Below are 15,235 nucleotides of genomic sequence, written 5' to 3' on the forward strand. Positions count from 1 at the left end.
TATTTATATCATGCATGATTCTCCTATCAGGGCCCTTGAGATGTTACATTACTGGTTTTCCAATAAGGGAAGCACCAAGTATTGGAAGTGGGAAACTATAGTTGGGGTCGTAGCTGGGTTCTCAACTTCTTTGATCTCCATAACCTTGCTCAGGTTTCTACAACTACTGCTATCTTCATTATATCGATTGTTTGCGAAATCGGTATTTCCTCTGCATGTCAATGCTGTTCTCATCAGGCGTGCTTGTTTACTTGTTGCATACTTGTCTTTCGTGGCTTGGTTAGCTATTGAATATGGGAAGAGGCTTGGTCTCGTGGACATTTTTCAATTTCTTAAGTCATAGCACTTATTTTTGTTATCCCCTTGTAATAATATTTTAATTGCAGCAGGTGACATTATTGTACCATGATATATGTGCTGGACTTCATATAAGCGGAAAAATAATGTATAGCTAGAGTGGGAATTAGAACTATTAGCGTTAGCACCCAAAAAGCTGTAATAGTTGGAATTGAATTGACTCAGTTCTTGTTATTAGCTCAAACTAAAAAACTGAATTTTGTGTACTTGGTTGGAATAGTACATTTGATTATTGATTTACAGTTATCTTATGGTAAAGTATCCCAAGGACCATTGACAGTAGCCAAAATGGTGGTCATGCACCCCAAAATGCTACTTTCGATAGTTTGGGTTTGGAGTTTTCTTCAGTTGTTCTTGTCTGTAAGATTATCTGTAATGAAGTGTTTTTGTGTTCTACTTTTTTCCTGTTTTACTCTCTTTTCTCTGCATGAAAAGACCCTGTCAATAGAGGTGTAAACCAACTCGCTTTGCATAAATGGCTTTAATTGAGTCTAATAATGTTTAACTTTGACCTAAGCTTGCAAATAGTCAAAATGTAGAAAATTTGAGTCTGGCTCTATGACACCTTGTAAGATCCCAAGTTCGTATTCTGTTAGGAGGTGGTAGGCAGGGTAAAAAATGTATAACCCTAATAATTTATTTAGCTGAGCACCTACACATTACTCTTATTCAATAAAGATACTAAAGCTAAATGGAATTGAAGGACAAACACTTGTCATCGATGATCATATAGTTAGTTTACTAGAATAAATGTTGACATTTCTTACAGTACATAATGTTGGGGATGATAAATACATTATACTTTAGAACCACATGACACATGGGTGCTCTGTATAATTTACCAGATCATTTGTATGACACCCAGTCTATGCTTCTCAAATAACAGTTCGTTTTTACCAGGTACATTGTGTCATACTAAAAATTCAAGAGATAGCATGCATTTATATTCAATATTAAAACTTTCTCAGAAGTGACCAAAACTTTCTATCCCATAAACTAACTGCCATGAAATTTTCATGCCATAGCTTGTCTGAGTACTGCAGCGTTTTTCCGAGGAAACATAAATATTACATCTTTCCAGTATTTGATAGAATTCTTTCGATCTCTTCTAGGAGGCGCTCCTTTTCATCTGTCAACTCTTCATTTTGCTTCTGCAGGTCCTCTATCTGCTTTGTTTGTTCAGAATCCTTCCTGCAAATTTTATAGTAAATGACTTTATATTCATATATATGTTTTGCATATGAAGTTTAACAAGCATAGTCATCACAGAGAGGGTAGGCATACACACAAAAGAAAGAGTAGCATGACTCTGTAACATAGACTTAAGCTTGGTAAGCACATGATTTTGAAGTATTTGTTTACCTATTCATGAAGGACAAATTAAGTTTTAGTGAGCGAACTTCCTTCTCAAGGTTTTCACACCGCTTCAAGACAGCTTGCATATCTGAGGGAATTGATGGTGTCAAATTTCTTTCTTTTGCCTCAGCCATTCTGCACCACAAGAAGGTTGTTCTATGAAATGGCTTTTAAGTTTAAACAAACATCTAACACAGTATTAGGTAGGATTAGGAAGATAGTTTTTTTCTGTTTCTACAGATAGGTTTACTTACTTCCTTGAGCGCTCCACCCTTCGCTTTTTCGTGGTGTCCACCTTGCCCTCTGCACAATTATTTGGTTAGAGTTGTATAGAGACAAATAGTGAAAATAAGAGCTATACTTCCACCCTGGCATTTGTTTAACATTTTCTTTACAGTTCTGTCATGTGGAAAAGATAATTACATCAAATACATGTGATCTTCGAGTAAGGATCCTCTCCATTAATGGAGAGACAAGTACTACAAAAAACAAAGGAAACAATAATATGATAAGACATTTTTATCATCTTATATACAATGAAATAACACTTTTACCATTGAAAATACATGTAAAGTCATGTACTTGCCTCTCCATTAATGGAGAGGATCCTTGTTCTTGGTGTTCAACTTAGGGTAAAATTTGCAATCATGTTTAATCTTAGTTTCAATGTTTAGTCTGCAAGTATTCCTCTATTAATTAGTATTATTACCTTGAGAGCATCTTGTTAAATCCGCTAGAGAGCTTAATAACTATGATGATCGATTTACAATCATCTAATTATATATGACATGGTAGTCACTAACATAGTTAAAGTTACTGTGGAATTTTTATCTCTCTCTTCTATGAATTCGAGCATGCTAATAGTCCTCTTATATTCGTTATATCTTTATACATGAAAGTAGCTGCAGGGCAGAGTTGAAAGCTTTAGAAAACAAATCAAGCAAAAAAAAAGAATCATAATTCTAATGTATGATTCAGAGCATGATATTTCTATCTGATCTACAAATACGTAGCTACCTGTAACAGCTGATGTTATAGATCCATATCTGTCTAGACTCCTCTGCACATTTTCACAAAAAAAGAAGTAAATTTCCCAAGTTAAAACCATAACTCCAGAGGAAACAGGTTACTCTCTGTCTAAGAGCAGGTTATACCTTCCGATCCTCTTTCAGATTATCTATTATCTGTTCTCTCAAACCTGCATTTCCACAAAAAATGAACAATGTTAGAAGTCAAATAACCAATAAACATTTCTGTTCTATCTTAAAATCATACTTAATAACTTGAATGTCAAATTATATGAAAAATCAAAGATAATCGTGATGAGGACTCAGTTTTTTAGGACTTGAAGTCTGTGGTCATTGATTTGGTGGATTGGTTTCAAATAAAATGCTACCAGATTGGACTAATTTGATTTTTCTGAGGCATTTAATGTGTCATCCATATTAAATCTCTCAAATACAACACCAACCAATCCTTAAATCTCTTAACTGTTACGAAATAAAAAAGAATGATAATTTCTAAGAGACTTTGCATTCTGATAAACATTTTGGATTGAAGACAAATAGACAATATTAATAGATAGAATCATAGAAATACCTTATCAAAAGAATATTATGCAAGATATGCAATGAATTACGATATAAATCAAAAAATGATATTCCATCATGTAAGACATATATACCTTTGACTCTATTTTGAGCATGTTCTGAACTAATACTGACTCCTACTTGCTTCCACGAGCTTTCACAAAGGTTTTGATTTGAACTGATGGGGCCTTCACATGCATCTAAACCAGAGGAAACTACTGGTGCAGCAGCGGATGATTCGCTTTGAGAAGGTTCTTGGGAAGCTGTTCCCACATATATTTGGTTTGTTTGATTTGCAAAACCATCCATAGTAAAGTTCATGGATCCTAGTGTTTGCAGGACTCCAGGATCCTGAACTTGACAAGTAGAGGCTGCTTGAACATTCATTGGCTTTTGCACACTCCAGTTTTCTTGCCCTTCATTAAAACTTCTATGGAGAAGAGGCTCTTGAAAACCAAAAAGTTCATTTAAGCTATCTTCTGCAACTTCTTTCTCAACCTGGTTGCTGAGTCTCTTACGTTGTAATGTACCTTTCAGCATACTAACACAAGATGAGACTTTATCTGCATCTCTCAATTGATTTGTGTTGAAGGCAGATGAAGATGAATTCGATGAAGTTATGAATGTACCCTTTTGGCTTGTAAGCTCACACATAGCAAGGTAATCAAAACCATTTAAATTTGCAAGTTCTTGTCTTATATTGTCAGCAGCATGCTGAGGAGCCATGCACATCGATTCCATAGTATCTTGCATTGCTTGAGCATTTTGCATATCAGTATACCTTCGACTGCAAAGAAAGTGAGTGAGCATCTAAAATTTCTGCATCTAATGTATGATTTGTATGAATGTAAAAATGGAAAAACCAACAGATGAGCTAATATGGTGGGAGATGATGAAACTTTGGGATAGAGTGAAGTAAAACATTATTTTAAATGCCTCTTGCGAATATGATTTTTTGAAGAAAATATATTCAAGGTGTGATTATGATACCGCAATTCAGAGGATCGGCTTCTTGTCATTCGTTGATCACTAAGAAACCAGGCCTGCATTAATAATGAGACATCAAATGACCATGAAACATTCTTGAACTAAAACCTTTAGCCAAGAGTTTGATATACATATACCTTGGCTAGAAATAGGTTACCAGATTGCTGTTCTTTATCAACAGGATCTCTGGAGAAAAATTTAACAGCAAACTGTGTCACACTTATTGAACTACTTTCTCAATGAAATAAATAAATGTAGTTTTAAATTTTTGGGTAGCTTATAATTTGTATGGTTGACAAGAAAAATTACAAAATCAGGAAGAAGCAGTGAAGACTGTAGCATTTACCTGATTGGAAAACTGAAATCACCTGAAACATCATTGGTCGAAGGGTTATTTTGTATATAGGATTTATCATTGTTTCTTCCCTCTGAAACTACACCAACATTTTGCTGATTAGAGACATTGATTAGCTCAGTGGACAACCTGCGGTTACAACAGAGTCAAATATCAAAGTAAGATTACTTGTGCAATTTGCCTGATTAATACTTTTCAAAAAGTGTATGTATTATTAACATACTCACCTCTTTGATAATCTACTATTAATTCCTATGATTGGTGAATTGTATCCCTGATTTAAGAAACAAAGATGCATCAGTTGAAAGGGAATGTAATCAGAAATGTAGCTAAATAACAGAAGTTAACGAATATCCAATTACAAGTTCCATAATCAAAAGAATGTCCAGATATCATTTATATCATGATGAAGAAAACTAAAGGCATGCAGTATTATTGTCTAGATATCATTATAAAGAAAAGGTTTCATCTTTATATGATGAAACAGACTTCATTTCATCATTGTAGAGGGGATCTCACATATGGGTTGGTAAGGGAGGACGGGTTAATGGAGGTTAAAAAATATTGGAAATAAGAGATATGCAGAAAAGAGTTCATCTTTCAAATTTCATGATAATATCATGAATGAAATCCAGAAGAAAGGAATTGATGTACTAGATTTTTCACTTTATATGATCTTGAACATAATCAACTAGTTGGAATATGCACAAGTGAGAGATATAAAGTTGAGGAATTCTTTCAGAAACTTCAAAGGAAAAGGAAAAGATGCATGCCAAATCGTCAAGCAAACTCTTATCATGGAAATTTTCTTGCTTGACCTTATATTTGGCACAAATCATGACAGAAACAACAAACAAAGTAACATGATCTAATGTAATGAAATAGCATCTTGCCTCTCCATTTGTTAGCCAGCGTTTGAAAAGCTCCTCACTATCCGCCCGAAAACCTTGAGAAACCGCCTTCAAACCAAACATCTCCATGGTTGGTACTGGCATACCAATAGGGTTATCCATCACACTTTTCAGGAACAAGTCCTCACTTGTATTATTGTATAAGCCAGAAAACCCTCTTCCTTCCATTTCCATGTAGCTTATCCTTCCTCAAGGTCAACCACTTGAACCTACTTGATGCTGTTTTCAACTCAAGTTTGGCTATAAGCACTTTCAGGTTTCCTAACAGAATTTTAAGCTGATTTTCTCCACACAAAAAAAACAAGGATGCTAATGCTATATTGAAATCTGTGACTATATACCACTATTTGAAATTTAACCCAACAACACAATTCTTTGAACCATATCACCTAGCAATTATTACTCCTTCAAGAAATGGAAGGAAAAACAAGAACTGACATCGTTATTAGTTCAGTATCTTACTAGCTACTGAGATATGAACTGTTATATCCTAAAAGCTTTGAGTTGCAGAAACTACCATAAAACAAGTGAAACTTCACACAAAAATTCAGAGAATAATAAACTCTTAGAGAACTTGTTTAGTAACCACCTTAGTTGTAAATAGTTTTTCATTAGGAAAATAAAATGGAATCTAAGAGGGCAAAAATGCTCTAAAGATTCGTTTGTCTCTTCTGTAAAACGAAAGTGAAAATCATGCAGCGGTAAAAATAGTCTTCAAAGGTTGGAATTTGAGTTGAAATTAAGCAAAGGGTAAGTTTAAAACTTCAAAAAATTACTTGGCTTTTTGAATCAAGCAAAGGGAACCATTGCATTAATTTAATGATATTTGGTTATTTTTAAGTACTAAACAAATGCCTCAAGTGATGCAATTTGATGATGGCAATATGATATAGATGTTGGGGAAAATCATTGGGTTTTTCTTTGGATTTAAAAATAGGAAGCTGTTGAGATGCCACTTTCATTGTTGGCTAACAACTACACCAACGTTGGTTCAGCTCACGTCCATGGATTCTTTTATAGGATTGTGAAAATTGAAAATCCTTCTTTTGGATCACTAATGTTTATTACATGAAATTATATATGATTAGTTGCACACAACGCTTTACATTTCAAGTTATATACGTGCCTTGCTATTATCATATTTGTGTAACTCACGATGATGTACCAAATAATTAGAATGCACAACTCACAAGTGCAAATTGTGTGCTGTAGTCTGCTTTCTTTTACAAATAACAGTGGTTTATCCCCAATATCATCATATTTATTCATATATAATTTCATCACTGTAAAAAAATTTATACTTTCGGCACATCTACCTTTGGTTTAGATTACCTTTGTTTGAGAGTCAATTTAGTAATGGTTAACACATGAATGATAAACGATTTGCATAAAAAATAATTACAGTGTCAGTGTATACATATTAAATCTCTTTTAAATAAGTTGATCTACTTCTGTCAAAGAGTTTAAAATATATGCATCATCATTGTAAAGTTTCTTACGCTCTCACATTATTCACCATTGATTTCTATTAATTTTGTCTCATATATTAAAAAGCTTATTTCCCTTAATTAAGGGGAGTATTTTATGTATCATGTAAAGTTAAAATGTCTTTTCTTCTCTCTTTACTTTTCCAATCAATGACATGTATCTAATGTAATGGGGTATCTCCTCTAAATCCAAGTTTCTGAAAAGAGTGATAAAAATATGAATCGGGTTAGATTTTAGGATAGCGAGAGAGGAGATCCTTCTTGATCATTGAATTGTGGTATATAAATATTTTCATGCCCAATTTGCCATATATGATATAGTTAATAAAAGGCACAACATAATTGTATATAGTCAGATTACATAAACATAATTTCGAACCAATTAACATACCCCATCATTGGATCACAATTCTTAACACAAAATAAAATAATTGCTAAGACAGATGCAAGAAAATCCTACATTTCACTGTTTGTTACAGCAGCCTCAGGCTATACCCAAAATGTTAAGGGAAACTTAAACATTACTATCAATAATTTAAAGCTAGTATATCTCATCATCTGGGATTTCTGGGGTTAGGAATTTCATGGGGTCTTTACTTATTTCTTCGTAGTTCAATGTCGATTTCACCCTTTCTGGTACTGGCATCAGAGGAATAATGCTATCTCTATCAATTACACCATCAATGATTCCATATTCAACTGCTTCAATTGGCGACATATATTTATCTCTGTCAATATCTTTCTGGACTTGTTCAAATGAGCGACCGGTGAAACCTGATATAATACTGGTGATGTTGTTCTTGTTGTGCATAACTTCCTTGGCCTGAATTTCTACATCTATAGCTTGGCCACTAGCCCCTCCAAGAGGTTGATGAATCATAATTCGAGTATTGGGCATAGCAAGGCGCTTGCCCTTCGTGCCACCACCAAGGATAATGGAAGCTGTTGATGCAGCGATGCCAAGTGCAATTGTGGAAACATCAGCCCTCACAAGCTGTACCGCGTCATAGATAGCCATTGTACCACTAAATAAGTGATGACAGGAAAAGCAAATCAGTAACGAGAAAGGATGTAAGGCATCAAACAGAACAAAAACGCGCAAAGGAAAACACAACAAGCAGAAAATTTTACTAATCAATAATAATTCAACAACAGGAAGTCATCAAAGGCACATCGCACATGAGCCCCAGCAAATCTAAACTGAAGTGCATTCAATTTTCCTAGCTTCCTAACAGCATAAAGGACCAATATGTTGAACACTACCTTAAAATGTGAAAGAGAAGATGTATATCTTTGGTTTAATCAGCATAAATAAACCAGTCCAAAAGAGTAAGCAAAACAATAATAGCCACAACCTCTTGTTAAAATTAAGGAAATAAATCATATACTACCCTTCTGGCCTTAGCTCTACATTAAAATGGTGCAAGAGAACAGTGGAAAACCAGAAAGCAAACAAAGGGAAAAAGGTAAAAAATATCTGAAGAGTAAACTCTTCATCTTAGTGGAGGTCTTCAATCTCTTTCCATACTCCATCAAAGTAATCATTCGTTGAGGACCACAAAGAAGCTAATTACACCACTTTAGCCCATACAAAATCAACTAGCTTCTTTGAAAATTCTAGCATTCCTCTCCAACTATAGGCACATTGCCAAAGCACCGTAACCCAACGAATGAAGCTAATCAGATAAATTCACCACAATTATCATAAACCCTCTTGAAATTCAGCTTTTAGAAATCTTAAATATCGATTTTGGATAAAACATTTTGAGAATTCTAAACATACTGTCCTGGCCCTTATATTAATATTTTCCAGAAAATTCTAGTAACAGCAACATTAAACCTACAAAGGACTTATCTTTGTGCTCTTTCTTTTCCTAATTCCTACCACTTAATCTTCTCTTCCTAATCCACTTAATCAAATAAATTCACAACCTTTATCATAAACCCTCTCAAAACAACACATAAAAACAATAAAATACACTGACCTTAGAGAACCACCAGTGGAATTAATAAAGAGCCTGATATCCTGGGTAGGATCCTGTGCATCCAAGAGCAGCAACTGGCTTATAATCGAATCAGCGACGAAGTCATCGATGCTGCTACCCAAAAACACAATCCTCTCTCTCAACAAAAGCCCCATGGCATCGGTGTCGGCGCCGCCTCTCGTGGCCGTGCCCTGCGCCTGAGATGAAGGAAGCTGAAAAGTGATTGTGGGTTTTGGAGATTCGGACAAAAAGTTTGAAATTTTGGAGGAATTATTGGCAATGAAGCACCTGGGTGAAGGGGATAGGGTTTTGATTTTGGGGTTGAAAGATGAAAAGGGTGGTTTTGAGAAAAGGGTGTGGATTAGAGAGTTGGACGGAAGAGAAGTTGAAGTGTGAGAAGGAGAAGAGATTGAGAACGAATTCATGGTGCTCTCTTGTCTGAGACTGAGAGAGAGGAAAAGAGGGAGAGGTTGTGGGAAGAAGGTGAAGGGCGATAATTAAAAGATAAATTCAATGATCATATATGTTTAGTTCATCTTTTCTTTTTGATCCATTAATAATTGTATTTTTTTTTCCAAAGATTAAATAAAATAATAATTAATATACATAAAATTTTAAATAAAAAGTGTTTAAAACCTAATATGATGAGTTATATAGTTGATAGGTTTTAGTTTTTCACGGTCGAAAAACATATATATAACATATACATTCAACGAAAATTTATAATAGTCTTTAATTGTCCAAACAATCTTTTTCAGACTTAGGATTAACTGGGTATAATATTATATAAATATATGTTACATGATTTTAAATGATCTAAATATTATTATTTTTTAATATATAAGATCAAGTATTCTTTTCAGAGTATATGACTATCACTTTCAACAAATATTGTTTAAATCATTAAATTTTGGTGTCATGTGATTTAGTAGAACCTTACGATTAATATCAACCATATCCCCTATAAATCATTATTTTCACCTACCTATGTGACCATTATTCACGGATGAGTTTATTTTTGCTATTTTGTGACCGGCTTCAAATGAACATTCAGAAAAAAGAAGGATTAGCTTACATTTGGTATAGGAAGTTTATATTTTCAATTTATAAATTGTGAGATTATAATTTGTTTGAGAACTTTAGCTGAAAACTAAATATAAATTAATATATTTTGTTTGGTTAAGATAGAAAATTTATTTTTTGCATAGTAAATTACAAAAAAATGTATGAGGTTATTTGTTTATGTTGTGATTATTTTATTTGTTTGTTAGACTATTTAAATATACGTTTTTAATATTTGCCATAATATATATTTTTACTATAATTTTTTTAATTTTTAATATTGTATAACAAAAGTTAAAAAATAATAAAATAAAATACAATATAAAAATCAATATCAATATTAAAAAACAACCTGATACATAAATAAGTAGAAGTTGTTAAACTTGAATTACAAAATTGACAAAATAAATAATACATAAATATCAACTTATATACAAATGTTTTAATAATCTCATCCATAATTGAATCTTGAACAAGACGCATGTGATCAGAAGATATATTATCCATGTGTTCAGTAAGATTATCATCATTGGTGGCCCAAGTCTGCCTCTCGTCTGATCGAGAGGTTGGCACTCAAGCGACACTTCCAATATTGAAGGCCAAAATCTTTGTGTGTTTCTCCTCTAGGCGACACATGTTGCCCAAACGAGGTACATTGACTTAAAACAGTTCTCTAACTCGCTCAAGCGAAATTTCTAGCTTGAGTGAGAGTTCAAAATACTGTGAAAATTAAAATGAAGGTCTTCAAGAATATGCTCTAACAACCCTTACATTCCTGGCTTGTATAAAATTTTTAAATAAAAGCAATATGTTAAATAAAAGGATGATGTTGTAAAGAGTTATGATATTTGATGGAAAAGAAAAAATGACGAAAGAGATAAAGTTATGTTAGGGTAAAATGGAAATGAATTTTGTTTTTTTAAAAAAAAGGTAAGTAGCCCATGATTCTGGAGCTTATGATTCTTACTTACTTTTTCAACAAAAAAAAAAAAGTTAAACTGAGTTTATAATTTAATTTGGTTGTGAAACATATTCTATATTTTTAACTTATTTTTTAAAAAATAAACATAAGCTACAAGTTCAACGAAATATAGGCTTACTCAGAAGTGAAATACATAAAGCCTTCGTTTTATGCCTGCACATAACGTTGAAGACAGTGTATTATTTTTTCTGTTCGGTAGAAATATTAATAGCATTATGGTCACCAACGCATCACTCATTCTAAACCTTCTACTAGCACCTACACTACATTTCCTCCTCCTCCCTCATTGCGAGCGTTTTAACATACGAACTATGCATTCTTTCGAACCCCTGTGAAGTGCGAACTATAGATGATCGGTTATAGTCTTTTTGAATTACGGTATCTTATTTACCTTGAGAATTGTTATTCAGTTTCTTTCTCTGAATCTGCAATTCAGCCAAGAGAGGCAGAGCCAAGCAAAGGTTTCTTGCTTTTCGTTGTTACATTCTGAAAACAGTTCCAATTGTCTTCCTCCTCTACTATATCAGTTGTGTTCATTACTATCCAAAAACATGATGCCAAATCCTTCATAAGATGCAGGGGGTGAACTAATTTATAGTTTGCACATTAAAATGCTAACTTGGAGCTGAAAATGTGCGTGTGCGTGTTTAATGGATCACTAACTTGTTGGAACTGAAAAACTGTGACACTCACATCCTCGGTCTTTAGATGCATATAAATACATCATTCATTTTAAGTAGTGGTGTTTTAAATTTTACTCTGCAACCGCAATTGCTGCCGTGATATTGTAGTTTCGGAAATCTCCTCAACGACATCACATCAACGATTGCAGTTGCATCAACCGTACTTTCCCATGATTTTTCACAAGTTAGCATGTTTGCTTTTATCCACGAAGATACCTATAAGAGTTCTCTTATGGTGAGACGAGAATAGAGAATGAGAAAGGGTGACTGTTTTTTTTTGTTTTTTATAAGCAGAGTACACTATCTAATAGTATTAACCCCATAACAGCACGATCTAATACAAAATCTACTAGATAAACAATCTAAGGGATTATTACACCAATCTGAAAATGACAAACACTTGCCCCCGACACTTTTAACCCACAACCAAGATCTAATACAAAATGTGAGACAAAAATAACTGTTAGTGTTTAACGAATGGGGATCACCTGTCCCAAAATCAGTGTGTCCCCATATCCCAAGCCAATATGATTTTTCTAAGTAATGCACATATGTTACTTTTAGTTTTAAAATTTTTCCTTTTTAATGAAGTGCCAAATTTTTATTGGACCGGGACAAGAAAATGGACAGGAATGGGGATAGGTGACGTGTGTCCGTGTTTAACATAGTCTAAATTGTCTATTCACATTGGGGTGGAGTCAATCGTGTTTAGCTGCATATGTTCTGATTACTGGTGTGAGGTTGAAGTAGTACTGAAGTTGGGAAAATTTACCCGTCTAGTGCGGGTTGACTGTAAAATTATGGAAGTAGTGCAACTTCTATAAAAATTACCAATAAGGTGTATTTTTTAGGGAACTCGTGACTTTCATCGACAACTTTATAGGAACTCGTAACTCTCATGTACGACTTTGTAAAAACTCGTGGCTCACATGCATGAGTTCCATTTTTTTCTCTCTCCTCAAGTGGTTCTCATCCACGATTCCCATGTCCATTCTTAAATTTCTTATGGAACAAAATCATTTGTCCCAAAAAAATTAATGTTTTCATGTCCCAAACCAATCAAATAACATAAAAAATATATTTTTTGTTTTTATAATTTTTATTTTTAAGTATGTATCAACTTTCAATTAGATTAGGACACAATGAGACATAAAAGTAAGACTATATTACCTAATATATTATATGTTTAACTTTGATGTGACATACCAACATGGACTTGAAAATGGTGGTTCTCATCCATGAGACTTGAGGAGAGAGAGAGAAAAAAAATGAACTTGTAGATGTAAGCCACGAGTTCCTATAAAGTTGTACATATGAGTCACGAGTTCTTGTAAATTCATGGATGAGAGTTACGAGTTCCCAGAAAATACACTACTTCCGTAGTTAAATATTTCCATAATTTTACTTTCAACCCATAACAACTGGATAAATTTTCCAATCATATTATACTAGTGTAAAAGTAAAGAGGCTAACATCTGAGTCTTGCAACAAAAAGGACACCCAAAGTATCTGCTGAAAGGGAAAGTGGCAGCACAGGAGGAGAAATTGTCAAGAATGTAAAATTGTATTAGCACAGAAGATATATTCCTACAGTCAAATAGATAATCCAAGTCTACCAACCCAACGAAGAGGTTCCAAATCAGGTACCAAGACAGAATACAGATTAATATGACAAAAACATGTTCTATGTCTATGCCTCTGACAACCTACAGGTTTTCTTCTTCTTGATTATCATCTGAACTTTGAAGATGGCTTAACTTAACTTTTGCCTTTTTTGGTTGTGCTGACTCTTCCCTTGTGTCATCTGCATCACCCTTTCTCTTCTCTCTCTCACTGTTTTCTTTATCAACAGCAGCTGCAGAAGTTTCAGCGCCCAAATTATCTTCCGAACCCAATGTGGATGTCTTTGGATCAGATTCATCATCTTTATCTTTGTTAATTAACTCTGGAACAGATTGTTCTGCTGTATCTTTGTTTCTTACATCTCCATCCTTTGCTGATTTTTCAAATTCCTCTAGAAAGGAGCGGACTTCTTGATTGGTAGCAAGATCCAAAGGGGTCTTCCCTGCCTTTGTCTTGGCTTTGAGACTTGCCCCTTTCTTGGCCAAGTACTTGACAAGTTCCAGGTGGGAACCTTGAGCAGCATAGTGTAATGAAGTCATGCCTTTACGGGTAGAAGCTTTAAAAGAGGCGCCAGCTGAAACTAGAACCCGGAAAACTTCTAAATGTCCTTTCTGAGCAGCAAAGTGTATAGCTGTCATGTCGTCCATAGCAGAAGCACCAACATCAGCCCTGTTCTTGCAGAGATAACTAACTACCTCTGTTTGCCCAGAAAATGCTGCTAAATGTAGTCTATGGTCCAAAGTTGCCTGTTAAAGAAACAAGGTGGAAAATGCTAGTAATCCCTAGAAAAATCTAGTCACTTAACCCAGGTAAAATTTTCTTTTCTTCTTACTTCCGATCAATGTTTTATAATCCAGAGCAGACCAAACCGGTTAAACCGTGAACTGGCCATGCTCATGGTCCAGTACTCCAATTGTTTCTAATAGGGTTTATCCGGTTTGATCAAACTGGAATGTTGAACCAATTGGACCATAAGTCAGTTCAATCCCCACTTTAGTTTTAAAAAAATTGCTTCCAATACTTCTAACTTCAACAAAATCATGCAATGTGAATAGATATTCAACAGTCCATATTCATAGAGAAAGACGCATGACTTCAACATTAAATAAATATGCTGAACTATTAGTAAAACAACTGGTATTTGGGGAATTGGGGTGATAGTCTTGTAATAAATTCATAAAATCCATGGTTCAAGCAAGATAGGTAAAATATGCACTACATGGAAAAGGAACTAGAAAAAATCAAGTGAAAAAAGCATAACTGAAAGACGCATCTAAATGTTAACTATAGACTATAGCCAATGTGTTACGAAAATAAACAGGAATAACATTAACAACTACTTCCGTCCAATTAAGCTATTGGATTAAGAGGGAAACAAACAAAATCTTAGGGTTCCTAAGCCTATTACGTTAATAAATTGATAAAATAATAAGAAAAGAAAAAAGAGGATACGGTGTTCTGGAATGCTTATCTCTGGAATTAACAGCCAAAGGGTTTGAGGTCAAAATTGAATGAACGGCAATTAGATCACCGGACCTTGCAGCCGCATGAAGGTCGTCGCCGGTATTTGATTTCCGGGGATTACCTTTACCCATCTCACCCTCCTCCTACACACTCCTCTTTGCTGTTGCCTGCGCTCGCTGTGTTCTGCTCAACTCTTATTTTTTTGTCTTCGCCAAATGCCACCCCAAAATATTTTATTTGCCCTAAGGACAGAAAATGAGAAAAAACATATGCTCTTCTAAACTAACAATGTGTAAAAATCTTGCACTTACATTTTTTTTCTAACTTTTCAATATTAACTAATAATTTTTAAGGGTTTTGTGACTTTGTCTAATGATTTAATCTTAAATAAACA

At 34.1% G+C, this 15,235-nt stretch overlaps 3 protein-coding genes across 3 annotated transcripts; all 3 read right to left on the minus strand.

The window, feature by feature from the left end:
- LOC109349039 lies at positions 311–6,259 on the minus strand. Its single transcript, XM_019589674.1, has 11 exons — positions 5,538–6,259; positions 4,872–4,918; positions 4,636–4,773; positions 4,427–4,475; positions 4,293–4,345; positions 3,398–4,089; positions 2,868–2,911; positions 2,731–2,773; positions 1,968–2,016; positions 1,720–1,848; positions 311–1,548 (listed from the first exon to the last, which is right to left on the minus strand). The coding sequence occupies exons 1-11, from the start codon at positions 5,727–5,729 to the stop codon at positions 1,425–1,427; spliced, it is 1,560 nt and encodes a 519-aa protein (XP_019445219.1). The 5' UTR covers positions 5,730–6,259; the 3' UTR covers positions 311–1,424.
- LOC109349040 (ATP-dependent Clp protease proteolytic subunit 4, chloroplastic) lies at positions 7,368–9,525 on the minus strand. Its single transcript, XM_019589675.1, has 2 exons — positions 9,028–9,525; positions 7,368–8,067 (listed from the first exon to the last, which is right to left on the minus strand). Exons 1-2 carry the CDS (start codon positions 9,450–9,452, stop codon positions 7,584–7,586), a joined length of 909 nt encoding a protein of 302 aa, XP_019445220.1. The 5' UTR covers positions 9,453–9,525; the 3' UTR covers positions 7,368–7,583.
- On the minus strand, positions 13,240–15,103 carry LOC109349041 (putative ankyrin repeat protein RF_0381). Its single transcript, XM_019589676.1, has 2 exons — positions 14,830–15,103; positions 13,240–14,106 (listed from the first exon to the last, which is right to left on the minus strand). The coding sequence occupies exons 1-2, from the start codon at positions 14,970–14,972 to the stop codon at positions 13,461–13,463; spliced, it is 789 nt and encodes a 262-aa protein (XP_019445221.1). The 5' UTR covers positions 14,973–15,103; the 3' UTR covers positions 13,240–13,460.

The sequence above is a fragment of the Lupinus angustifolius genome, chromosome LG06, assembly GCF_001865875.1.
Source record: "Lupinus angustifolius cultivar Tanjil chromosome LG06, LupAngTanjil_v1.0, whole genome shotgun sequence".
NCBI classification, from domain to species: domain Eukaryota; kingdom Viridiplantae; phylum Streptophyta; class Magnoliopsida; order Fabales; family Fabaceae; genus Lupinus; species Lupinus angustifolius.